The sequence below is a fragment of the Lytechinus variegatus genome, chromosome 2 (assembly GCF_018143015.1).
Source record: "Lytechinus variegatus isolate NC3 chromosome 2, Lvar_3.0, whole genome shotgun sequence".
Taxonomy (NCBI): domain Eukaryota; kingdom Metazoa; phylum Echinodermata; class Echinoidea; order Temnopleuroida; family Toxopneustidae; genus Lytechinus; species Lytechinus variegatus.
Window position 1 is genome coordinate 24045881 of NC_054741.1, and position 27897 is coordinate 24073777.

Below are 27897 nucleotides of genomic sequence, written 5' to 3' on the forward strand. Positions count from 1 at the left end.
ACAACCTCAACTATGGAAAGCCAGCAACGCCCACATCTAATAATGCATTTTTGTTTTAAAAATTGTGTGTTCGCCTTTGTTTAAAAAGGACATTTTGCAAATTTCCAGTAGGAAAAATTATTATGGAGTTACAATTGATTGGATCAATCGTAACTCTTTGTAACACGGGGCACAGATGTCACTATTCCATGTTATTACTATATTTCATCAATGTGTGTGCCCATAACAGTTGTGATGCGTAGGATATACACTAATGGGATGTTGCAAGAACCTTGCAATTAATTGCAAGTCTATTTTCATTCCCAAAGTCAATCATAAGTGTTGCAATTAATTGCAAGACTTATGATTGACTGCTAATCTGCTTGCTAGGTGAAACAAGGAGTGTAATCTGATATGCTATAGTTAAAAGTGATCAATCAATCGTAAAATTGCAACAGAATATTTGCAATTGATTGTAAATATTTTCTTGCAAAACCCCATAAGAATGTCTTTTATTGGATAAATTCACAGGTTTAACATCAGATTTTAATTCGATCAGGTTCCGAAGCAAAATAGAATATCAACATATTTTGGTCTTGTTTATAGAAAACACCTTCTCAAGCGTGGAATTGGCTGAAAATTTCAGGACACAATCTGTATTATTAGCTTTCTAACATCCAATTACTAGATGTGTAAAGTAGGTGCTCAAACAGCTATTTTGAATAAAAATTTTAAAAAATTATTGAGAGAGGGCACTAGATTTGAATATAAAATCCCAACAGACAACAAAATACCATATTTACATTCTGATTGGTAAATAATGCATTCAATGACTACTTTGCCTAGATGTAATATTGTAATGTTTGATGATAGTTTACATGACTGACCCTTTACCAAAACTGAAGACAAGGTTTTGAAATATCAGTGATCGTTTTATACCAGATTCCAACAGTGATGTAATAACATTTGAAAATATTGATATGCAGATAGTGCTAGCCTTGGAATCTGTGATGTATATCACTAGTATTATTGTGTACCGACAGATGCCTGTGAAGAAAAGCTATCAAATATGATTACTTTTATAATGGCCATTCTTTAGACCATGCATACCAAAATATGCATTTTTAGTGTACCGATAAAACCAGCTATATAGATAATAATTGTGAATAGTATACCTCATTGTGTCCAAAGTACTTGTGATATTTTCCGACCATGTCCACATGTTGAAGAGTAAAGCATATATGTTTAAGATTTTAGCAGGTGAGATTTATTTATATGTCATTTTGCACTACTTAGAGATTATAATTGATATTAAATGAAAGATGAGGTTACCTTTCTTTTCAGCTCCAACATAGATTTTGGTCATTCACTGAAAACAAATTTTGTTAACTGTTTCAAACATTCTTTCTTGCAAAGTGTCATTTGTAATGCATGGGTTCTTGAATTTTTTTTTTAAGACATCATTTATTTGTTTGTATGTACTTACAAATTATGAAGATAAAAATAATGATGATATAGCATTACATAACTCTTCAATTCCCTGAAATTTGGAAAAAGAAAAATAAGTGCGCTGATATATTGATTTATTTATACTCTATGAAGTTTTGATCCAAATTATGACAATATCAAAGTTCTTTGAAGTTGTTTTGTATAGCAATATGTCATACATGAGTCTTAAAATCCTGTTCATGTGTATGTAATTATTGTTATTGTCTGTTTTCAATTGAAATTGGAAGAGATATATCTGCAAGGTTATTAAATTTCAAATCAATGAGTTGGACGATTGGTCTATATTGATTTATTTCACACTCTATACATGTAGTTCATCTATCGAATTGACTTTGGTTACATATTACTGGAACTATATCAAAGGATGAAGGCATGTGTTTGAAAAAGTAACCAATCATGAATGCATGATGTGCTAACTTCACATTTTATAATTACCATGGTTACCAAGCATGCTTTCCAGGGCCCCCATTTCATAAAAGTAAATAAACAAATAAAAAGCATATAAATGATTGTAAACAATCAGGAATGAGTATGACCCGAGCCCTCTTCAAGGGCTTGACCAATCGGGGCTCTTCCCACAAAGACAATTTTTTTCTCATAATTATAGGCCTCAATTTGTTTTTAACCTCAAGTTAGTCAATTGTGATTTTGGTTTGTTTATTCCACCCTCAGCTTCACAAGTTTCCCTTTTCTATACCTCAAGCTCTCCCTCTCTCTCTTTATCACTATCCATATTCATTTCTCCCCCACTTCTCCTTACTCTCCGCTGAAAGTCATCCAAAATAACTGCAAACAACAATTTTAAGATTTTTGTTTTCATTTTATTATATATTTTGAAAAGGAGCACTTTCGGAATTAAATGTACGAGTCACTCGGTGATTATACAAACAAAATTTATAAATGACTGTTATAAAGTAATACATGTTACAACTAGTCAATTTGTAAATTGTTTCAGACACAGATCTTGGGGTGGGCACGCAACCCCCACCCCCTCAGAATAATTAGTTGCCATGTCAACATTCATTCAAATTGCTGAAAACATTTCCTGCTATATAGTTTTACATAATATTCTCTATAAAATCCTATATTCAACTATCAATTCTATAAATTCCAATATGAAAATGGCATTGTAGAAAAATAAGTACATATATGTATATACAATTCTTCCAATATTTATTGTCCTTTTAAGTAATTAGAAGTGAAGAGCCTCTTACGAAGTGAAATCACAAGAATGAACAGTAACACAAATAATATGTATATAACATCTAATATTTCAAATTACATAGAAATATATAGAATCATATATTTAAAATTGAATAATATACAAGTAATGAATGTTTGCTTGTTTATTTCGTGACTAAAATAATAAACTGTGCTTGAGTCGCCATCTGGATTACTACAAATCGTTAATTATTTGGCCCAAATAGCATGCAAATGACCTGTACATCATTCAATTTCATCATCTGATAATTTTCCTTGAGGCAACAATATTAAATGACCATTTTCTTAATAATAAATGAATGTGACATCATGACTCATTTAATCATTGTATTGATTATTATCAAAAAATGATCATTCTAGGAAAATGCCTATTGCCTTGATTATTCAGGGATTGTCCCCAGACTGTGTGTCCGTCTCAGAAAAAAAAAGTATCGGATCAATAAACTTCAATATTTATTGGAGCGACAATTATATGATAAGATATTAAGGTCACAGTATTGCAGGGCCTTTATCAAATGTCAAACTTTTGAAAATTAGTTAAATCAAGCCTATTAATGCACTCTGCATAAGCAAGTATTCTATTAGATTTAAACATAAGAGACATTTTCAGGAATGTACAGTAAAGCAAATACATGTAACCTCTTTGAATGCAAAGACCCTCTTTTTACCGAATTATCAATCTTCTATCAAATTCATAGGCACCTCGACCTCACACTGACACTCCTTGTCTGTCTATTATCATTCAGTCCTTATATTGCATTTTGGAGTATGCTGAGGCAATACACCACTCAGAATATAATACTAGTTAGAACCTCCACTCTATCTGTTATTGAATTACCAATTGAATGTTGAACAACAGCAGACCAGGGTTCTGTAACACAAAGGTTTACGATGAATTGCAAATATGAAAGAACCGCACTGATTGGTTCCCGGTCAGTATATGATCTTGATTGGTCATTGGTATTTAGCGATCGATTGCAAACCTTCATGTTACGGAGTCCTGGTGATCATTTGTGCGAAATCAGGTGATATTGCAAGTTAAATAGGACCATCAACTTGCAGCAATTATAGCTTTTTTCTCATTATTTACATTTTCCTGAGTAAAATCCAAAGAAAGTTTGATTTTTTTTCAAATTAAAAGCTACAATCAAATATCATTTTTTCAATTCTTTTTCAATATTCCAAAATTTCAATTGCAATTTCATCTCTTCTCAAGCCCATAGTTAAAGCGCATTTCATAGTACTTCCTTGAAGTAACATGATACACGTAATACAAGTTACAACCCTGATATAAAGAAAACAATCTTACAAATGTTTTCCCAATAACAAGGTAATATTCCAGGTATCTGCTCTTTAACAACATACTGTTTGAAGTCTTGATTGCAATAATAATTTCAGACCAAATGACCATTTAATGCTCAATTTCCATAATAATTAAATGTAATGACAATACCATGATGCACCAATGCTATACTTCAGGATATCCAAGGCCTTTGACCTTTAAAAAACAAAGTGTACTCTGCATTATGCAGTATTTTGTAATACCCATAATCTAAATTAGTACAAGATAGACCATGCACTATCAAATCACAATACAAAGTGGTGATCAAAATAAGGCCTTTATAATAAAGACTTTGGCTCAATTACAATTCATCTCAACCCGGGATGCCAATAACACTATAATTGTGTCATCTAAAACATAGAGATCTGAGTATAGTTCTCAAGTATTGAAATACACTATTTCATAATGTGTATAATGTTTAGATGACATGACATTGTTGGATTTCCATAGATAGCACACTTCTAAGAGGGCCCCAGTGGATGGAAGGCAAATAATCAATGAGGCCAATAACATTTCTGTGGGTTGGATGCAGGCCCTTTTAGACACTTATTCAGTTTCTCACAACCTGGAGGGGACCAATTCTGTCAGACAAAAAAGGAGAAGGGAAAAGAATAGAGCAAAAATGTAAGAGTCAAAACTGAAGTTATTATGTTAATAATACGCAGCAGTGATGCCGTCACTGATATTTGTCAGAAGTTGGTGCCAACTGTGCCTATGATAGGGGAACTTAAACTGATTCAGCATAGCCAATAGCTTTCTCCTAAACTGACTGGAAAATTGTTCTAGGACCACTACACCTTAGTATATGCAAAAGTTATGACTCTACTCTAGAGAGAACCAATAGTTAAAATCCTATTCAAGGAACAATTTTTAATGTATTTCGCTATAACATTGCCTGGAGGAATAAATAAGGAGGGATCAATGCCTTGTGAAGCAATGGAGGCTTCAGTCCCACGCCTTGGTGATAACCAAGGATAATATTAGAACATTTGACAGTTAATCTATCAGCAAACTCTGAGACCAGATATACATAGAATTAAGCACATTTTGAAATGACATTCATCAAACTTTGAAAGACGTTTCTCTATTCTATACATACCATGACAGCATTATCACACATGTTAAGCTGAGGTGTACCAGGGATGAGATTGGTCTTGTGATCGTCTACTATCTGCCTGATCTGAGGCATCACTGCCTTATACTCTGCTGTTGTGTCCCTGAGGAAAAAAAAATGTATTAAGTCGTTTGAGGGGCAAACCCACTAGTCATGAGTATCACGAGTCATATATCTGAAGGACCATCACTCTTAACATAGAAATGGGTCCATTATTTGTCATGCATGTACATTACCTGTTTACATTTAAAACTTGTTATGCTTTTAAACTTGTCAACATGTAATAATGTATAAAACATGTTTGAAAGTCAATAAATACCTTTTATTTCAAATTTGAATTAAAAATTTTTTGAGTCACCTACACCATTTTGCAATAGCAAAAATATATTAAATGAGAATAGCACTGTTGACCACAAAATTCTGGTGAAATACAGGAAATATCAGGTATAAATTAAAGTTTTGATATGACCGGGTGCAGCAACTGAACCTCAGATTCAGATCATGGTGTTTTAAAGTTAAGCCAGATATGAGATTAAAAATACTTACTTGATGAGGTACTTTTCACCGGGGTCACGTCCAAGATGGAAGAGGAGCGGAGAGAGGGTGTGGTTGACCTGGTCATGGGTCATGACCCCTGTCACATTTTCACCATGGCAGAAGTTCACTCCCTAAATCACCATCAAGTTGAAAAAAATAATATAGTAAAATATAATTCTGGCAAGGAATGAGTCCTTCCAAAAACATAAATCACATTTTTAAAAAAATGAATCCCAATATCTGTGCCAAAGTCTGCTTTGACCTAACCTTTGATGACCAAATTCCAAAGTGGGGGTCAAATTTAACACCCATTCCCCCACCCCCCAAAAAAGGGAATAAAGAACCCAAGTTAAAATGTAACATTGGATGCTGTAAATGATCATATATAGTTCAAACATTCTGTTTTCCTTAAAGAGGAAGTTTACCCTGACAAAAATTTTGTTGTAAAAATACCAGATAAAAAATAATCAAATATATTGCTGAAGGTTTGAGGAAAATCCACCAAAAATAAAGAAATTTATTAAAATTTGAAGTTTTTGATTTGTGATGTCATATACATGCTGCTACCCCATATGTTATGCAATATAAAATGCATGAATTTCAATCTTTTTAATGGTTCATGATGACTAAAAATGCTCTCCCTTCAGGAGTGCCTGTGTGAAATAATTTGTCTGTTTTTTTTTAGAAATAGCATTTCATTGATTTTTTTTTAAATTCACAATACATGCATGAAGAAAAATCATTGTTAGAGGAGATATACCCCAGTTTTGAAACTACTGTTTATCGTTTATCCCTTGTTCAGCATTCAGGCTTGCCTTCAGAGGTAAAAATTTAGGTAAGATTGATTAACCAAAGCAGAAGATCCCAGCAATCTCTTCTCATTGTCATTTTTATTCTCCTTAATATTTTCCTTATTTCTGGGTCGATTTTCATCTTTTGAAATTGAAAATACATTAACATTGGATTTGTAAATACAATATGCCTTTGAAAACTTGATTAAATACTATATACAGTATTTTCATTCTGAAAGACCTACTACAGGCAGAACTGCTATTACGTAATATCACAGCTGCTGTTTATCATTTAACCCTGGCGCAACACTCAGGCTTGCCTGCAGAGGTGAAAAGTTAGATAAGAGGGATTAAATTGGTCATGCAGGGTTGCAAAAGCTTTGAAATGAAATAACTTGGATCTTCTAACAAGGTTTTTGTAGTTGGGTATAAAACCGCAGTTCAGGGTCTGAGCAGTGGTCGTCTCCCCAACGAGGGTTCGACATAATGTGGGAGACTGCTCTCATATGATGCCACAAATAAAATAAAAATTGAATTCGAATGATCTTTTAAAATCTTTCGTGGATTTTCATTGTTTTTTCTGCTAATTTTACAATTAACTTTTTTTCAGGGTGAACTTCCCCTTTAAATTTTAATCCATGGTACATTCTACTTCACTCACGCTCATAAATTCTTGTATGGAGTTGGTCCATGTCCAATAGTGTGCCTTATACAGCCCATGCCTGACCGCCATCATCTCGTTTCCACGGTAATAGAACATCGTCTTGTTGGCATCCAATGTCCCACTGAGCAGGGCTGGCAACAAGTCCTCCCCATCAATAAAGCGATCACTTGGAGGATCGATACCAGCCAGACTCAGAGCGGTGGTGAAAATATCCATGACACTGCCAATTTGATGAGTAACCTGCAAGAAAGAAGAAGAATCTGATTGTCTCTTTGACTCACAACCAATGGTGATGCACAGATGCAATCTGATGTATTCAACCATGCTAAACCTTCTTGTCTTTCATGCAGTAGTTTTTATTAAGGCATAGTATAGGTGAAAAAAATCCCTACAGTGTGATTGGTTAAAAGGTTACCGGTAATTTGTGTTTAAAGAGAAATACCAGTAGTTGCTGTAAATTCTGAATTCATGAGAAAGTCTGTAAAACCAGGCTTAATTGTCAGTATATCATTGAGGATCTAGATCTGGTACAGTTACATAAAATGAACTTTGTGAAATCTTGAAATCTATGCTGAAAAATGTTCACACTGAAGATCACCAACACAGATAAACGCACATGGGACAGTGTATTATTATTGCTCTGAATGTCGGCCCGACGCTTGACCTGAATCCTGTGCTTATTTGCCAATTTCTCAGCAGTTACTGTATACAATTTCTTCCAGAATCCTTTGGCACATATTTTTTATTTACGCAAACTGACACTTTGGTGGTCATTTCATTGGATTCTGTACGAACTCATTTTGATATCGTTACCACAACTGGCATGTACCTTAAGTTCATTTTTTTTAAATATATTTCAGATAGCAGAAATTGACAAGAACACAGATAGAAATATACATGATGCAGATGAATCGTTTAGATACTGGAATATATTTACATCTTAAAGGAAACTCCAATTTATAAGGCTCCAAACATATATGTGCAGTTCTGGGTGAAATGTTTGTCCAGTCTTCAAAACTTGTGATTAAGCACTTTGTAATTGCTCAAGGAAATCATGAATTACTTTTGGTGGCTTGATGATAACATTAAAATGTTCTTCCTAGTAACTGCCATTAATCAATGAAGCATCCGGGGGGGGGGGGGGTTCTAATGGTGCAGTCAAATACATGGATAACAAAGTTACAATCTTAATGCCTAACACGGATATGATGATCCAAACTTACCCCTCCTGGTTTGATGTGAGTCGGCCACCAGGCTATAGTTGGTTCTCTCATACCACCCTCATAGGTAGTCTCTTTGCCACACAAGAATGGCCCATTGATGCCACCTTTAGAGAGAGAGAGAGAGAGATGGAGAGAAACAGATGATTCAGAGTAAATCTTTATGCATAAGTCAACCTGCAGTATCTTTATGTCATAATTTCTTGTAGAATATGTATTCCTTGGTATTAAATTTGAGGTTAACCAACATTTTCTTAAGTTACATACTGTAACTTCACATTTTGTAATTTCATTAGTGTTCTGTAAGAGAGTAAAATAGTATTTTCTGAATGGTGGGGTTTTTTTCTTAAAGTTTCATTTTGTAATGAACCAAAAAAAAATTGTTTTTTCTATAGCTTTATTCTGTTTTTTTTTAATGTATAGTGGGGATGGGGCATCACATTTAGCCTTTGGGCAAGGCTTGCTTGGTTTCTTTTTCTAGACAGAGTAAGTATATTTCAAACTTACAATGTCCTCCACAATAAAACAAATATGGTAATTCCATGATTTGCAATATGTCTTTGATAGTGCTCTAAAAGGAGAGAAAATTAGATAGAGCAAGAAGTGTTCATTCAATTTGAAATTTAAACAAAAAATAGAAGTACTTCTTTAGTATTTGGAACAGTGCAGTTCTAACATACATGGAGTGATGTATTAATTTTGCAAATGGGGTCATTAGAACACATTTTTTTTCTGGCATGAGGTTAACAATTAGAAATGTAAATTTATATATAAAAAAAGGTATGAACTGTTAAAATTAAAAGAATTAGAGTGTGAAGAGAGATACATAATAGATAAACATGTATATGACACAGGACAAACAAAGCATGAACATCAGATTAAAGTCATGATATAGAGGAAAGGAGTTAGTAAAAGGTCAATCCACCATTACAAGTTCATTTGAATGAGTCAATTTAGTCAAAAAAGCATAACAATGAAGTTTCTATAAAATGTTAGATGATACTTGAGTTTAATTCATATTATCAACTCTTTACCAAAGCGTTAGCCTGGCTTTAGGCATTAAGATATGATCACACATTAATGTATACTGTTAAGATAATATGATTTTTGAATGAGAATCACTTCAATGACTGATTAAAAAATACAAGAGCTCTTGAAAACTACCAGCATTATATAGAAAAAAAAGGCTTACAGAAATTCCGGTTTCTTTTGTTCACTTAAATCTCATGATTGCACATTTTGGATAGGAGGTAGTAGAAAAGTTCTACTTCAAGAAATGACAATTTGTTATTTTTTTATAACTGAAACCTAAAAATTAGCACTTTTGATTATCACACAAAAAAAAACCTTCCCTGTCAACTCATTGTGGGTTTTATACTGTGTGGTCACCAATGTAAACAAATGTCTTTTTCAGGGGTATGTTAATGTTGCAGAAGGACTTGTCCAATGAACCATATGATATCAAGTCAAGAGATACTTCAAAACAAATACCAGACAATATTCTGAATATAAAAAGCAGGAAAAAGGAGGTATATTTGCTATGAAAAATGATAAGCATGCAACATCACTTTATGCTTCATAATATTCATCAATTTGTGTTACCATTATGGTCGTTAAGAGGGGCACCATTATCAGAGGTGAAAATCACGAAAGTGTCATTATCGATTCCATGCTCCTTCAGCGATCTAAGAATGGCCCCGACACCGGAGTCCAGTTCCCGAACAGCATCTCCGTAAAGTCCACGCTGGCTCGTGCCTAGGAATTTTGGGGATGCATAGTGGGGTCCGTGGGTGGCATCGGCGGCCCAGTATAGGAAAAAGGGAGCTTTGGAGGCCACATTCTTGTCAATGAAAGTCAAAGCCTCCTGTGGAATGTATAAAAGAGATGGAAGAATACCGATAATTAACTACTAACAGAGTAAACCGGGCCACTTCAGAAATGACTGCACCAGATCAACAATCCATCTCCTCCCTGTTATCATAACAAATTTATATGTCAAGTCACAGATGCAATATTCGCAGGGGATTCCAGGACAAAACTGAGCTCCAATGACAACTCCTCCCATGGAAACATGAAGTTGAAAGATGCAAGGGAACATTGTGAGCACATAATTTATAAAATATATAGGAAATCGCAGATAAAATATGTGTATGAATAACAAGATAACCGCAAATAAAACACTGAAGCCAACAACAAAAATAGCGTTTTATGCAGAAACTTTCAAACCAATGTTTGTCACATCATCATTCACCAGTGACACATATCATGATATACAAGCAGACAAGGAATCAAGGTTATTTATACATCAACTCAGTGACTGGTTGATTCCGGTAACCTCTATGACTTTCTTGAAAAAAGAAAAGATCTATTAAACAGAGAGAAAAAGGCAATGTTGGATCTTAAACAGTTTTTAGACACTAACCAAGCAGTGGTCCCTCAGATAGAGAGATAGAGAGACAATGACATCCAAAACAAAGTATAGGGACAGAGACGTTTGTGTCCTAAATCAGCCAAGACCAAGAAAGACAAGTCAAGAGACTGACAAGCATTGACTATCTTGAGACAGAGACAAGTCTCAAGTCAACCAACACTTACAGATTGAAACAAAGCAGTGAGATTAACTCCTCAAAATTCAGATTTTGTTTCAGTGTCTCACTGTAGTATCATCCTCAGAAACACAAGACATCTCCCACTGATGAGCCTAGACAAATTAAGAGACAGACGGCTGGACAGACAGACAACCTGTAGACATAATGACACATAATCACTGTGTTAAAACATGTTGAGACATGTCTCAAGACACCAAACACTAGAAAATGTGATCACATGGTATATCTGTGAATGTGCTTCTGAATAAAAGAAAAAAGAAAAATCATCACCTCAGCCGCCATGATTGAACATCAGCTTAGTCAATAAGCAAAATGACCAAGATATCAAAAAAATCATAAACTCTCCCAGGATGGAAGCAACAGTTGCCCTAGTGTATCATGAAGCTTCCACATAATTGATTAACTTTAGAATTTAAGTGTCTATGTAGTCATAATATAGCTGGTTTTGGTTTATGGCTGAAGTCCCCCTGCAACTTACCATTGGGATGTAATATTTTTAAGGGCAATCAGTAATAGGTGGGATTACAAAATACCTTGTATGACATAAAGTGGACTCTAAACATTACACATTGGACCCATTATTAGGATAACAATTCTAAGATAAAGTTACATAATTCAAAGAAAAGAGAATTGCCAAAGAAGCAAAGGAAAGATGTGAGCATGGAGTGTGTACCAAGGCATATAGTGATAGTTATTTCAAAGAATTATTTTCTATAAAAAAAGGATAATTTTTTTTTTTGAAGACCAAGTAACACCCAAATATTTAACAATATTATTGAAGGAAATGTGACATAGTCGGGATGATTCTTTGAATGGTGTGGGCTATATTATTAGGAGCCTAAATCAGGGATATTTTAGAGAACCTTAAGCATCAACTATACGAATATCCAATATCAGTATTAATGCACAATATACAGAGGTTAAACAGTGATTTATCGTGACAAACAACTATACTGTCAGTGCTTAAACATCATCCCACAATGACAGACAATACCAACAGGCAAAATCCCTTGTGTATCTGAGCATTCACAAATCACATGCTCACCGCTTTCTCGAGCATACACAGCGCCACCATTGTCAGACGTGAACAAGACAAAGGTACTGTTAGCTATCCCAAGCTCTTGGACTTTGTCCAGAATTTGGCCTACACCATAGTCCAACTCCATCACAGCATCCCCATATAATCCTCTCTGACTACGCCCCAGGAAAGACTTGGAGGCATAAAGGGGTTCGTGGGTGGCGTCAGGGGTCCAGTACAGAAAGAACGGTTGCTTAGCCGCCACAGACTGTTCTACAAAGCTGACTCCTTCCTGTATGCACGGTTGGCAAACAAAGCTTGAAATAGAATTCCTATCTTGACCTGACTTGTTACTTACATATATAACTCAATGTCAATATAATTGTTTCTCATTATCAATTTTTTTTTCAATGACATTTAAGGAATATTACTCATGTGAACTTCTACATGATTAAAGGGGTGGTCCAGGCTGAAAATATTTATATCTTAATACACAGAGTAGAATTCACTGAGCAAAACGCTGAAAATTTCATCAAAAGCGGATAACAAATAATAAAGTTATTGAAGTTTAAAATTAGCAATATTTTGTGAAAACAGTCGTCATGAATATTCATTAGGCGAGCTGATGATGTCACATCTCCACTTTCCGTTTTCTTATGCTATTACATAAAATCATATTTTTTTCATTATTTCATACTTGTGTGAATAGTAGGGGAAGGCGGGGTAAGTTGAGCATAGGGGCAAGTTGAGCCACCAGCCCAAGGCCAATAATGAATGAGTCAGACATTGTGGTGGTGTCATGTATTGATGACCCATAGCATAACCCTTAACCCCACCACATTGTTTTCCACTTTGAAACAAAAAGTCGTTTTTTAGAGGGAAAAGTATGAATTTCAGCCAAAAAAGTAAAAAAGAGTGTGAAATAGATAAGTGCTTTATTCACACACACGTCTTTAAATATAGTAAAGACATGATAACAACATTGTTAGTCCAGGTATGGATCTTCATTCTTGCAATAGTCTTTTATATGATGGATGCATAATAAATGTGTGGATACAAAATTATCGCACTAAGTTCGGACTGGGGTAAGTTGAGCCAAACAGCATGGGGCAAGTTGAGCCATTGTAATTCTTATGGTAATGTATTTTAAAAAACAAACCATAAAAATCGATTGAAATGCAGGCTGAAAGGAGCAAATTTACATGACTGCTTTTTTCCTTTTAAAGGATGTTAGTATTTATAGAGAATTAGCAAGTGAAAAGACTTTAAACAAAAAATTGACATGCTGGTTCTCCCCCCATACATTTTGTACGTAGTTTTTGTGGCTCAACTTACCCCCAGACGGTGGCACAACTTACCCCATATATGGGGCAAGTTGAGCCATTTGACATCGGTTTTTTCAAATGTCACTATGACTTTCAGTGTGGGGGTAGAAAGTTATATGTAGGTGAAAAACATTTCCCAAGAATCAAATTTAAAGGCAAGGTACTTATTTCTACAATAGTACTAGTCATATCAATTCTAACATGCAAAATGCAAAAAGTGTCACAACTTACCCCACCTTCCCCTATGTCTCCCTTATGATGAAATAAGTTGCAGTAATAAATATCTTATGCACTAAATCAGTTGTCAATCCAATTTTTCTAGTTCTTGGAGGAAAAAAATTCATATAATAAAATACAAAAGAACAAGTGGAGATGTGACATCATCAGCCCACCTAATGAATATTCATGATGACTGTTTTTACAAAATATTACTAAACTTTAAAATTCAATAACTTTGCTATTTGTTGTCCAATTTTTATGAAATTTTCAGCATTTTGCTCAGTGAATTATACTCTATTTATTAAGCTATAAATACTTTCAGCCTGGACCACCCCTTTAAAACAAAATCAAGAGGTCTAAACGGTTGTCAGAGATTCATCTTCTGCTCAAAAAAAACTTCTCAGTCGAACTCAGATTACCTAACTCTTCTTAACCTATTTGATATATAAATGTCAAAATGGAATCTTCCTTTAAATATGCATCTTCTGAAATATAACAAAACTGAAGTTAAAGGTCATCACCTTTATCCCTGCCATCATTTTCATCACCTTAATTTTCCTCATTGTCCTGGTCATTCTTATCATCTTCATTAATTATGTCATGAAATTATTTTTCATACAAAGAATACATCGATTCTGCATTACAAAAAATAAATTTCATGGGCTTTCAATCATTGGGCAGACATTTTTTTCAAGCTATTTGAATGTTATAAAGTTAAAACAAAGAATTGAGACTGAAATTTGTTTCTGAAGACATCATCTGAGACTCACATTTCTATGACAATTTTCTTCTTCTTCTTACTTATCATACTTCATTCTTCTTTCTTTCATTGTACCTCAAGCTCTCTGTACTCTGGATTTAGCATATTACAAATCATATCTATTATCATTATTATAATTATTATTATTAAGGTCAGCATGGAACTTGTGCCCCAATACTTACCTGGATATAGAGCTGTGTAAGATTAGATTCCCCCGTTTTCCTATCAATGGCAAACTCTTCGTAATACCTTCCAGCCATCTCAGCGTCTTGATATACTGGGATGTTGGGAGTGTTCTTGTCATTGTAAGGTCCAAAATGGCAGTTGGGCGATCCGAACCATTCATGGAATCCATGTTTTAAAGGATGGAACTGAGGCTGATGTCCAAGATGCCTGGAATGGACATAGATTAAGAAAATCAAATCAATTGAACGAAGATAATACAATAACAAAAATGATAACAATGGATGTTTAGTTCTGAATACAAAAACTTAACTTTGATAGTACTGTTTAGGTGACACGAAATTTACTCCTGCGACATTTGCTCCGGTCTCAGTATCTAAGAGGGCATAAGGTTAGAGTTACGATTGTAATAGAGTTTTTGGTTCAAAATAATTGATTGATTGATTGATTGAATTTATTTTTTTCTTCATTTCAAACAAACAAATTGACAAAGTAGGAACAATACAGAATATGAATAACAGAAATGAAAAAAGGGAACTCACTGGAAAGCTTCGCTTGTTTATGTGAGTCCCCTGAAATAAATAACTGATTAAAATTATCAAATACAAATAGAAATGAACAATGTTCAATAGAATATTTCAAGAATACTAATGGGGTCAAGCTTCGTATTTTTATACACTATACAAAAAGTAATACAATCAAGACAATATATTCAAACCCATGGTATACAAATATTATATATATAAGATAACGATTCAAATATTGTATGTAAGATAAATTTAACAAGACAAGAGGGAATATTAACAGAGAAAAAACACACAAAACAAGGACAGTGTACCAAGAAGGACAAGACAGGACAAAAGAGGACAGAGAAACAAACAGTACAGATAACAAGCCAAAGACCAGATCAGACAAAACAAACAAGAAATCTGCACATTACGAATAGAAAGAGAAGATAAAAATGTGAGAGGGGAATAAAAAATAAAAACAAAAATAAAAAGAGGATGAATAATGTAAAGAAAAGAATTAGGGTTTATTAAGTTTTGGAGGTTAGATTTTATGTTTGGCTTAATAACGTGCAGATTTTCCTTGGGAGCAATTGTTGCTGGAGCAATGCCTTTGAACCACTGTTTGTGCCTTATTTTGTATGATTTTGCTGCATGGCTGTAAATTCAATAAAAAATTATTCATCATGTTACATCTTGTTACATTTAAAAATAAGGAAATTAATGGATTATTAAGTGCTTAGTGTAATTACAAATTGTAAAGTAGGAAATTGGTATGGTATCTTTCATTTCATTTATCAAATATCAGTAAAATTGCATACAAAGTAACATAACTATTCAAAGATAGAGGAGACAGAAACAAAAATGAAAGAGCTTAATAAGAGCTTCCACCTTGCCAGTTCCTTTTGTACTTGAAATAATAATAATGATAATCATTGGCATACATAGCGCTTTATCAATCTATGAGTATTTAAAGCGCTTCAGAATTATTATTACCCGGTCACTGGATTCATAGCATTCCAAGCAGCCTGTTCGGCGCAAACTTGCTAAACCAACCACAATGACGGTTGTTTCCTACCAGTACCCAATTAGCACCTGGGTGAGAGTGGCAAAGTGTGGATTGACGCCTTGCCAAAGGGCGCTTGGCCATGGTTTGATTCGAACAAACGACCCTCTGATTACAAGGCGAGAGTCAGAACCGCTACATCACGGCGCTTCCAATCAACTTGAAAATCCAATTCAAAATCAGTGTCCTTGGTAAAGCAAAAGCCATAATCATGTATTACGATTTCTTTTAGAAATATTACTGTAGCATCTTGAAAAAAAAAATGTGACATACCACTTCCCAACAATTTTGTTCCTGTAACCAGCTTTCTGAAGCAGCTCTGGAAGTAATATTTCATCGTCTTGTATGCCTCCTACAATGATCTGAGGGGTGTAGCCATTACGAGCGTGTTCATTGGTTGTGTAGAACCCATTGCGAATCGGTAGTCTTCCAGTCAGTAACGCTGCTCTTGCTGATGGAAAATTAAATCAAGATTTCAAAAAGAATGTTTATTAAAAAAGTGCATAGTATTTTCAGATATTTCAAATTGTTCTAATAGTATACTGATATACTGACTCTGAATTGTAACAAATATAATTGCACTGATATAAAAATAGGCATTTCTATTAAAAGAATTCATTACATTTAAGACTAATGGTGTAATGCATTATCATAAAATAGTAAATATCTAAAATCATGCAGCTTTGACAATAGAAAAATAGAAGTGCAAAAGAGAATATGAACTGACCATTTCACGTGTATTATACATTGATGATATAGTTATAGATTAGATACAATATCTTAAGGCTTCCTTTCAGTGACAAAATTCTTGATAATTACAAATTTCGAAAGCTCAATAATGTATTTCCTTCAGGTTCAGAGAATAAAAAGCATGATTTCAGTAGCTTATAATGGTAATTGCAAACAGCCACTAATAACAATTACAAATAAAACAAAATGAATCAAATATGGTCAAGGCAAGTCCCAGTTTCATGAAACTTGTCATCAACGATAAAAGATAAAATCTGTTACAAATTTTTAGATATTGGCCAATCAATGGCATGAATCAGCATCTTGTAACTTGGAATGGATGGTTTTATCTTGAAACAATCCTCCGGAATCATCACTATTCTTACATGGGGAGCACAGAGGATTCCCTGAGTAGAAGTCTGGTAGGAGAATGCCTTCTGCTGCCATCTGATCCAGGTTTGGAGTTTCTTTCGCTGGGTTGCCATAGACACCAAGATCTCCCCATCCCATCTGGTAAATATTTCAAAGACAATTATATTTTTAAATTTTAACATGATAAAAACCCTATAGTGGCAAATAGTAACAAAATCAATTTTCGATTTTGCTTTCACGCATAGAGGCATGTACAGCTGGGAGCATTTCATGAAACAAATAGTGCATGATTTTCACCATCTTTTGTTATAAGCTACTGCAAATCCTTGCATTTGATTGGCTGAGAATAAATTAGTCAGTAAAAATCACTGAATATTTGTTTCATGAAATGCCTCCCAGCTCTACAGGCTTCTACAGTCAAAATTAGAAAATTATATCAACTTGATTGTTGTTTCCTCAAATACTGTGTAGACGTTCAGATCTACACGCAGTACTCAAACATTTTTTCAATAAATCTAAACTGTTAACATAATCTAGGATGGATTATCATACATGACTTATATTGGACAGGTCCACCCCAACAAAAAGTTGATTTAAATAAAGAGAAAAACCAAACAAGCATAACATTGCAAATTTCATCAAAATCGGATGTAAAATAAGAAAGACATTTTAAAGTTTTGCCTAATTTCACAAAGCAGTTATATGCACATCCTGGTCGGTATGATGACTTCATCCACTCACTATTTCCTTTGTATTTTATTGTATGAAATATCAAATAATTCTAATTTTCTCCTCATTGTCAAGTGGAACAAAGAAAAATTCCTCCCGGAAAATGTGGAATTAGCATTTACTAAATGGTTCAGTCAAGTTGGCCCTTGATGTCAAATCTGTAAAGAATGGAATATTGTATAATTCAAATAGAAAACAAAAGAAAAAGTGAAAGGGGGCAAGGGGGCATCATCGACTGTCTTATTTGCATGTCACTGAGTTGTGTGTTTTATGAAAAATAAGCGAAACTTTTAAAGTGTCATAACTTTCTTATTTTACATCCCATTTTAATAAAATTTTCAGCATTATGCTAGTTTGATTTTTCTCTATCTTTTATTCATATTAACATTTTTTCTAGGGTAGACTTGACCTTAAAATATATAGATATCTTTTAAATCCTTTTATGAATTAATTTGAATAAATATAGCAAATTACTGTCTCGACCAATGTAAATTCTTTTAAAATCATCCATTTAAAACCTGGAATTTTTTTTATAAAAAAAGCAATTCATGAAAATATGACAGAATGTACGCTTACGACATGAAAAGGGGAGTAAAATCATAGGACAGAAGACTATTAAGAATATATAAACATGCAATCAAGAATTATACATAAGAAACATTTGACCCGGAGGGGCCACTTACATTGACGAGAGGATACCATGTGTGACCAAAAAAAACACGTAAAAAGGATGTCTTTTTAAAGATAGGGCACATTACGTATGTAACATAATAAGGGTGTCAAAAACACAAAAATAACTTTAAAAAGGGTATCTATTTTGCAGGAAAGCTACGTGTTTAGGGTAAAATTTGCGAGGGTATAAATAATTAAGACTAAAATGTTTTATAAAGGATGTACTTTTTGCTCCAACAGTCAACACAACGTGTTTAGAGTACGATTTGCGCAAGGTGGTGCCGTACTAAACCCAATGATGTTGGTAAAGGTAAAACCGACGATCGACGTCCATGACATAATTGAAATACCGCTGAACTTGTTTAGGAGTTCAATTCAGGGGATTGCCAGTTAAGAGTATCATTTTGTTTCCAATACTTGTTAAAGGTAGGGTTTCACATGCCAATACTTGTTAAGGGGTGCATTTTCAGAATATGGAAAATACTTGTTCTGGTGCTTTTCGAGACCCCTTGGTCTCGCATGGTATTATCCACTCGTAAATGGAAGTGCCCCCCCCCCGGGACATTAGAGTACATGGAAATGGCCTAGCAGGGGGAAGAAACCAAAGGGTAGTCCTAAAAAAACCTAACAACTTGTCCTCGCTTAATAATTACATTGTTGACAATGTTATTTGCAAGAAGTGTGTAAAAGTCCTTTTCATAAAAGTCCTTTTCAGTATCATTAATATCTCCAACAATCATAAATGTAACTTCTCTTTATGCTTTCTAATTTTCTAATCACATATATATATGACATTGACTATGTAGCCATGTACACATGCAAATACATGGGACAGCCGGAAGAGAAGGTAAAAAACTGTCATGGCATTTTGATTATCAAATTAAATCAGAAAAAGTTTAAAATGTAGCAAGTAAATAAACAACTGAGTACGTCACTTCAGACAATTTTTTTTTATAATCATCTTTTTTGCTTGTGTCATGGAAGCCAGGGGCCCGTTTCTCAACACCATCATAATTTCTTGACTAAATCGGAGATAGTGAGCTACTTGTCCGTTAACCGTTTCACGAAGCCCTCTTTACCAAGATCTGGTACAACAACCTCAGTAAATATTTTTGACACCTTCGAACCTGTCATAACTTCTTTCTTGATGACGTAGTGGCATCACGTGGGTAGACTATGACATGCAAAAGTGCCTAGAAATTTTAAAACTATAATCTTACGTAATCAATCATTGGGGTTGAAATTACATCACAAAACAAGGGGGATAATGCATTCAATGATAATTTTGATACAAAGAAACTATAAAAAACTGTTGGTAAAATGCTACAAGACCATTCATTTTGAAATAGTTAAATGATTTAATCAATAAAGATTCTATCACATCAGGCCATCCATAAATGAACTCGTATTTCTTATTTTCAGAAACCTATTAACAGTTGGATAAATTCTATCTGTAATTTATGCATAGAATCGGTCAAATATCGTATGTTTCGGTATCAATGATTAAAAATGTTTTGTTAAACTATATTTTGATGACGTTTGGGATCAAAAATTTATTATCATCATTTTACAAAGAAAACCGTTATGGTTTACTTTCGTAAACTATTAAAATTGGATATCCCGGGGGTACCCATCTCAACGTCCACATGTGATTTTTTTAGTCATGAAATAAATTATTCATAATTCAATTTTTCAGCAATTGAATGCCCCAGTCTTCATGGTCTAAGTATGTATGATGCATAATTTACCTGTGCTATTATTTTTAAAAGATATACCGGTAATTCCCAATTCATCACAATATTTGCAATTTTGTCATAATTTTTATTTTTGAAAATTATGCTATTTTTTTACTAAGGCTACGTCTCGTCTGCTCTTTTTACCGATAGTATCGATATCAAGGTATTTTAGTTAGGAAGCCTTTCGTGAAACAGGTTTAGTAAGATTGGAACTAACTCCGTGGTTTGTGGATAAAGATATGACTAACTTGTCCAGGTGTTGAGAAACGGGCCCCTGAAAATTAGACTCACTGATTTCAATAAACAAATTTATAGTGAAAAGGGGAATGCAAGCAATTAAGGCAACAGTAAAAACTGACTAGTTTGCTTATTCAAAATAACAACAATAACATTGAGAAATTTCTGTTTGCAAAAACAATTACTTTTGTTTTGATTGAGGAGCTAAAAATTTGTAGCACCACATAATAATAAATATTCTCACTCCACTCCAGCTAGTCGTGTCTATAGTATAGGCATGATATAGGTATGTGACAAAAAAAATGAAAATCCTCAAATCTCAATGAATTTGGTATCATTTGAAAGCCCTTCAAAAGACCTTTCAAATGATACCAAGAACTCAAATTTTCATCAAGAAATTATAAAGTTATTCCAGTTTAAGTCGCGCATATTTATCCAAATTTGTGGTCATTGTCTTAATGTAAAGTCAATGGAGTGCATAACCGATTTTTGTGACCATTTTGTGACCATTTTGAACCCAAGTCTTCAAAGGGCTCTAACTTCTTTGTTTTTGAGCCCTTTGAAGTAATTTAGGTATCAATGGAAAGGTGAAAGAAAACTCAATTGATGTGTAATCATTTCACTTGGTAATTTTTCTTCTTAATATGTGTAAAATAATTTCTTTTAATTAATTCTAATTAATTATGCAAATTATGCAAAATCACAATTACTCGCCTCTTTTTTTTGCCAAATGAAGGTGATAATGAGAGATAATTTGTATATAATTTAGTTGGCATCAAAACAGCATCATGTAGATAATTTCCTAAATGAATTTGTTTAAAGTATTGTTTTTGTAATTTCTAATGTATTTCTTTGTTTTTCTGATATAAATTACAATTAGCTCTTTTTCAACTTTAGTATTGTGTACATGTATGTATGGGGTCTTTTTTTTTACAAATGAAAAATATCATTCCTTTTGTACATGTACTTTGTATGGTATAAAAATACAAGTGTGCTTTTCTGATGTATTTGATTGTTTCACCAATTCTTTATGTATTTTATTGTTTCAACAATTTGTTTATAGATGGATAATGTAGCTTTCATTTCGGAGACAATTTTTTAGGAAGGATGAGCAGCAGAGTCTGAGGGTGTTAGATGTAGCATTGCATGTAATTCAAGTATCAAAAAGGAAACATAAAAATTAAGCTTTAATATATATATGTATGATTACAACAAAGGCCATGTTCGAGCACTCCTTTTTTAATGAAAAATAAGTTCATATTCTAGCGTGAAATCACTGCACATAAATAAAGCTCTGAACAGCAACAAAAACAGGCATCAAAGCTCCAACACTCAAAACAAGAGAACAAAAGTGACACAAAAACTTAAACAAATCCCATCCCCATTTCAACTTATGAACACAACCCCCCCCCCTGCACCCTTCTTGAAAAAAAAAATTATAATAAAATAGAAAAAAAAATGAATAACATAGAAAAAAAAATAGACAATAGAGCCATGTGGAAGTGAAATATTTCCTCTGAGTTTTCATGTATTTTCTTACAAGAGTGAAAAATTAAACAACATATTTTTTGCATTTTAATCATGGGCGGAAATTGGCCCCGAAGGTAGGGGGACGCTGGCATCGGCGGCGAAAGCCAACAATTTTAGGGGGGACCACCACCAAATTATTTTGATAATCAAAAAAATACACCAAAGGTTATCAACCAAAAATTATAGGGGGGACGCAGAAAACTAAATTTGACAAGCAAAAAAAAAAAGAAAAAAAAAAGGGCAGCGTTCTCGCCAGTGTATAATACGCATGGTGCAAACACCATGCGTGCGGAAATGGAGACCAAGTGGAACCATGCATAAAATTTCAGCGACATGCGTGGAAAAATTAAATGGAAATATTCAGAAAAAAATAATACACTCCATGAACTCATCTTAGTGATATCAACTTCATTTATCGGGTTGTGCCGAAGTCCCACCAACTTAAGACCACTTACAGGCCTACTACGGCTAGGAAAGTGGCAAGGCGCCCAGCTAGCTCGCGGCTGCTATTGCGGGCATATGACGGCACGGTACGGTTGTTCCGTTGCCTATTCCCCCGTCTGCCCCGCACATCACACCGGCTATGCTCCATGACCTACCGGTAGCTGCGCTTACTGATATGATGGGAGTGGAACTTGGAATAAATGCATTGTATATACAAGGAACATGTACTTGTACTGTGTTTGTCATTTATCCCGCCCTCTATACACACAATGAACGAATAGCAAAGGAGTTGTACTGTGTTTGTCATTTTATCCTGCCCTCTCTGCACACAATGAACGAATAGCAAAGGAGTTTGAGAACTGTGCGTGACCGCTATGCATGGTGCATGGATGTTAGGCCTGGGACGATTGTCATTTTTACCATTCAATTATTTCCTGAAAAAATCATCGAATGATTCGATTGTTCGTAGGGAATCAGGGGTGGTATTCTGAAAACGTTCTTATCTTTGTTCTTATCTTTTATCTTATCTCACTGAGATAAGAAGACGCTAAAATCATTGCAAATCGGTATTCTGAAAATCTTCTTAACGCGTTCTTATCTTTGTAAGGACTGCCTTCTTCTTATCTTCAACACGCCCATTTATAGGATATTACCAATCAAAATGCGCGTTATATTGGCAGTTTAACCAATAGAAGCGTACCTTATGTGAATAGAATATCATGGGCGCTGCGCGTACACTGTTTCTGGCGCATTGCGCGAAATAGGCATTTTATACGCAATGACTGATTTTATTATTTCGAGACGTCCACGTGCACAAAATAAAGAAAGAAAAAAGTAAATAAAGCAGGTACAAATAAAGAATAAAAAATGAAGAAAGAAAGTAAGTAGGTATTAAAGTAAGAAGACAGAAAAGGGTCAGAATGAAGCAGAAAAAAGATGAAAGGAACAAAGCAGAAAATAATGAAAAATAAAAAGTAAACGAAAGAAAGCAAGCAAAAAGGACTTAAAAATAAAAAAGAAAGAAAAATAGAATAAATAAAAGAAGGAAAAGGATGAAAGAAATAAAACAATTATCAATGATAAAGTGAAGGAACAAAAAAAAAGAAAAGAAAGAAACTAAAAGGAACACACACACAAAAAAGAAAAAGGTCAAACTAAAAAGATTAAAAAAAGTAACATGGAACCGAAAAAGAAAATAGTCTAAAAACGAATAAAAGAAAGTTAGAAAGAAAAAAAAAGAAGGAGAAAAAGGGAATAAAATGTAAAAAGAGAAATGAAACAAAGAAATAAAATTGAGAGAGAAAAAATGAAAGGAAAATTAACGCAAACATGATGACTACAAAAAGATAAAGGAAAGAAAGGTAAATTCAAAGAAAGAAAGAAAGAGAAAAAAAACGAAAAGGGAAAATAAAGAGTTAAGAGAAGAAAGACAGAGAGAAGAAACAAAGTAAAGAAAAAGGGTAAATAAAGAATGAACGAAAAAAGAATGAGCGACGAAATAAAGAAAAAAAAAGAAAGTAAAAAAAGACACAAAAATTTCAGAAAGCAGAAATAAAATAAATTTAGAAAGAAAAATTAAGAATTATTAAAGGGAAGGAAGCAAAAGGGGGAAAAATAAAATGAATGATTAAAAAAAGGAAAAGCATATATAAAAACGAAAGAATTGAAGAAAAAATAAGGAAGAAAAATAAAAAGATTACAAAAAAGTGAAGGAAGAAAGAAACAAAAAGGAAAAGCATATATAAAAACGAAAGAATGGACGAAAAAATAAGGAAGAAAAATAGAAAGATGACAAAAAAAGTGAAGAAGAAAGAAAGAAAAGGAAGAGAAAAGAGGGAAAATAAGAAATAAAGACTCAGTAGCTATAAAGAAATAAGAAAGGGATGAAACGAAAAGGGAAAATAAAAATGGAAGAAAGATGAAGTATAAATGAAACAAAGCAAAAGAAAAAAATTAAAAGATTTAAGCAGAACAAAAGAAAAGATATACATGGAGAATGAAATAAAAGAAGAAAGACATGCAGATAGAAAGGAAAAAAGACAGACAAATAGAAAGGAAGAAAAAAGAAAAAGGGATAGAAAAAATAGACGGGCAAAATAAAGGGTGAATGAAAGAAATGGTGGGAGTAATACTTGTGGGTACTTATTACTACTAGTGGCCATCGATTTTGAGCAAGAAAAAACGCAGACATCGTGAGATGTGATAACCCTCTAGCTATCTTAAATATTATCTTAAATACCGTGAAAGATAAGAAAGAAAAAAGATAAGAACGTTTTCAGAATACCACTTATCTTGATTTTGTTCTTATCTTTTTAGCGCACTTTTGTATTATATGCGCGAGTGGTAAATTTACGCGCTCAGCATTGGGGGTGGAGAGCAAGATAAGAACAAAGATAAGAACAAAAGATAAGAAAAAGATAAGAACGTTTTCAGAATACCAATTTAAGAAAGTGACGTAGATAAGAACAAAATTAAGATAAGAACGTTTTCAGAATACCGCCCCTGGTCTTTTAAGTCACAATAGTTGACCTACTTTATGGTGAAATCTCCATCAAAGTCACATGTTTAGAATAAATGAAAGTAGGACCTTTTTCCCCTTCTCCATGATATTTATATCAAAAGAAACTACATGAAATGAGATTAAAACTTTCAGTTTATTGTTCCAATGAAAATCCTTCCTAAATCCATGCTGGTACTCTGGTATTATGCATGCATCCCTCCAAGTGCCACACCCCTGCATATGAATGAATCAGCCCAGATCTGCCAGTGCAAAGTCCAAAGATGTAAACAACTCATTCATGAACTATTCTTTGAGACTGACCCCAGGTGGAGCATTTCTTGAACAATTTCATCCCTTGCCCACACCATGTCCCCGCCCCCACTTGTGGCACTGCCCACGATTCTACACATGTATTTCAAAAAAATATTTTGCAAAATATTTAATTTGAAATACCTTATAAAATTACGATTTTTTATCATTTGAACCTACATGTATAACTGGGTCTATTTTTGGAGACTAGTCGAGAAAGTACCGGTGAAGACGGGGCGCATGTTGGAATGTAGTTTTCATTGTGTGAGGGGGATAGAAAAAAGGTTGCATTATTGTTTTGAAACAAAGGAATTCTCCGGCTCCCACCCTTATCTTTCTCTCTCCGTCACACACACACAGATGGGGGAGGGGTCAATTATTTCTGAAGTCATGACCTCTCCTGATAAGGGAACCACTGCCTTCTTCTTTGTTTCCCCAAAAGTTTCATTGGCTATCCGAAGGTCCAATCAGCTCAAGTGAGCTTGGTTGTGTGTTTTCTTGTTTTGAGCACGCAGACAATGAACTCATTTTGTGTATCGAGGGCAAGGTTGGGTGGGATTAAAAAAAATTCGGAGCGCTTTCATGTTGGTGTGTAACTGTGAATGTAATACAATCATTGATTATTTTTGAAAAATTATCTCGGTAACATAATTTTTAAACCTGTATAAAGTGTCATCATTGTTTTCTTGTCATATTGTTATTATTACTTGGGTATTTGAGTTCTCCCAATGTCATAAATCGGGATCTGCCGAACATTCGATTTGGGTAAATTTTGCTTATCGATTGGTGATTGGCGGAATGCCAATCGAACCATTTGATCAATCGATGTTTACTCCCAGGCCTAGCATTTATGTGCATTTGTGTGGGCTTAAAAATACGCCACAATGGGGCTTCCTTGGCGTCTTCATTTCATGAAAAGGCCGTCGCTTCCACGCTCCGCGCAGGAGGGGTGAACCCCCCCCCCTCCCACACCCACCCCCGGGAGTGGCAGCAAAAGTCCCCGACATGGGTGAATTTTTTTCTGGCGAGAACGCTGAAAAAGGGTATCAAAAAAAAAAAATTGGGGTGGGGGGATCGTCCCCCACCTCAAATTAAGGGCGGGGGGGGGTACACTTCCCCCAGCTTTCGCCGCCTATGGATGCTGGCAACTCTGACAAGTTAAAAAAAAAGTTTATCCCCAAACTGTTGTAAGGTCATTTTAACCCCAAAAAGTTTGACCAAAAAAGAAAAAAAAATGTATTATTGTTACATGTCCCCCTATTATTTTGGGTAGGGGGACGTGTCCCCCTGGGATTTCCACCCATGATTTTAATTTTAGAAAAGTCAACATTGATATTCCACTGTCAAAAGCAAATCCAGTTGCCAAATGAAACGATAATCAACCACCTCGACTCTTGACTTGAGTCACATAACCTTGGGATGATAAAATCTTTCTGTGACAAATGTATGTATTAAAATCAATATCAGAATAATTATCTACGGTATAATGACAGAGATTTCCCCAAAAAGGCACAACATTATCATCAAGTAAGCAATTTAAGATCTAGTTCAATCCAGCATGAACGACTCACTATCGACCGCTCCCATCAACCTGCCAACCGCAGGCGCATCGGGCAGCTCGACTGCCGAGAGACCGGCTGTGACAAGGGTAGCATCACCCTGCCAACCGCAGGCGCATCGGGCAGCTCGACTGCCGAGAGACCGGCTGTGACAAGGGTAGCTGGCATCTCTTATATCTGGACTGCGCAATGTCAGAATGGCGTGATTTTGGATTTTTTAATAATTTAAATATATTTAGAGCTAATTTTTATACCTAATCGGAATGTTGTTTTACTTACCATAAAAAAATTTCGAACATTTACGCATCCAAAAATTTGATGAACTTTCAAGCTCCGATATCCACACTTTACAGGCGAGTATCCACATTGAAACTTGTACAGAAAGAGCACATCTTCAGCTGTCTGTTAAAAGGCACGAGATTGCATCTACTATGTGCGCATGCGCATTAAACCCCATTTGCGACGAGCCGCCCAGACAGAGGCGATGCCACTCGCAGCAAAACCTGCGCGAAAACCGTGCCACCAAAACCAGCGCTCGCGATGCCCCGTATTCGCACATACATGATAGGTTTTGAATATCAAGACATTGATTGGGCAACGAGAAAATGCATTATTAAAATTGATGGTATCGTGGGCCGGCAGAAAGTGATTTTCCATGCATCATTTAAATGTCGCAACTTTGAATTGAAAGAGATGATATATGCCAGCGCCGCGCCAGTATGTACCGGCATCGGCCATCGCGCCGCCGAGCCCCCTGCTGCTGTGGTGCGGCAGCGCAGAAGCCCAAGCTGAGCCCGAGCCGAGCTCCGAGCAGGGACGGACTCGACTGGTTTGTCCCGATCCCGCTGCACCCCGTGCTGCCCTGAACTGCCAAACTTACATCATCCATAAGCATGACAATTATATTTGGACGAGTTCCACAAACAACTTTCTCCGATGAAATGATGAGAATGATTAAAAAGAAACGTCTCAGATGCCATATTCTTGGGATTCCTTCCATTGCGGATTTCATGCATC

General features: G+C 34.7%; 1 protein-coding gene across 2 annotated transcripts; it reads right to left on the minus strand.

Moving 5' to 3' along the window:
• Window positions 1–86: 86 nt before the first annotated feature.
• Window positions 87–27897, minus strand: LOC121407641 (N-acetylgalactosamine-6-sulfatase-like). 2 transcript variants are annotated; one of them, XM_041598812.1, is made up of 10 exons: window positions 27761–27897; window positions 17179–17302; window positions 16337–16514; window positions 14491–14701; window positions 9980–10241; window positions 8381–8484; window positions 7155–7397; window positions 5712–5833; window positions 5151–5268; window positions 87–4632 (listed from the first exon to the last, which is right to left on the minus strand). In XM_041598812.1, the coding sequence occupies exons 1-10, from the start codon at window positions 27890–27892 to the stop codon at window positions 4546–4548; spliced, it is 1581 nt and encodes a 526-aa protein (XP_041454746.1). In that variant the 5' UTR covers window positions 27893–27897; the 3' UTR covers window positions 87–4545. The 2 variants fall into 2 exon arrangements, with proteins under 2 accessions (XP_041454746.1, XP_041454745.1); XM_041598811.1 differs by lacking the exon at window positions 9980–10241 and adding an exon at window positions 12032–12296.

Coding starts and splice junctions, on each gene's coding strand:
- LOC121407641 (XM_041598811.1), bottom strand. CDS start 27,892: ATGAAATCCGCAATGGAAGGAATCCCAAGAATATGGCATCTGAGACGT. Junction 12,297..14,490: donor TTACACAGCTCTATATCCAG/GTAAGTATTGGG, acceptor CCGTGCATACAG/GAAGGAGTCAGCTTTGTAGA. Junction 5,834..7,154: donor CCATACAAGAATTTATGAGC/GTGAGTGAAGTA, acceptor ATGGTGATTTAG/GGAGTGAACTTCTGCCATGG.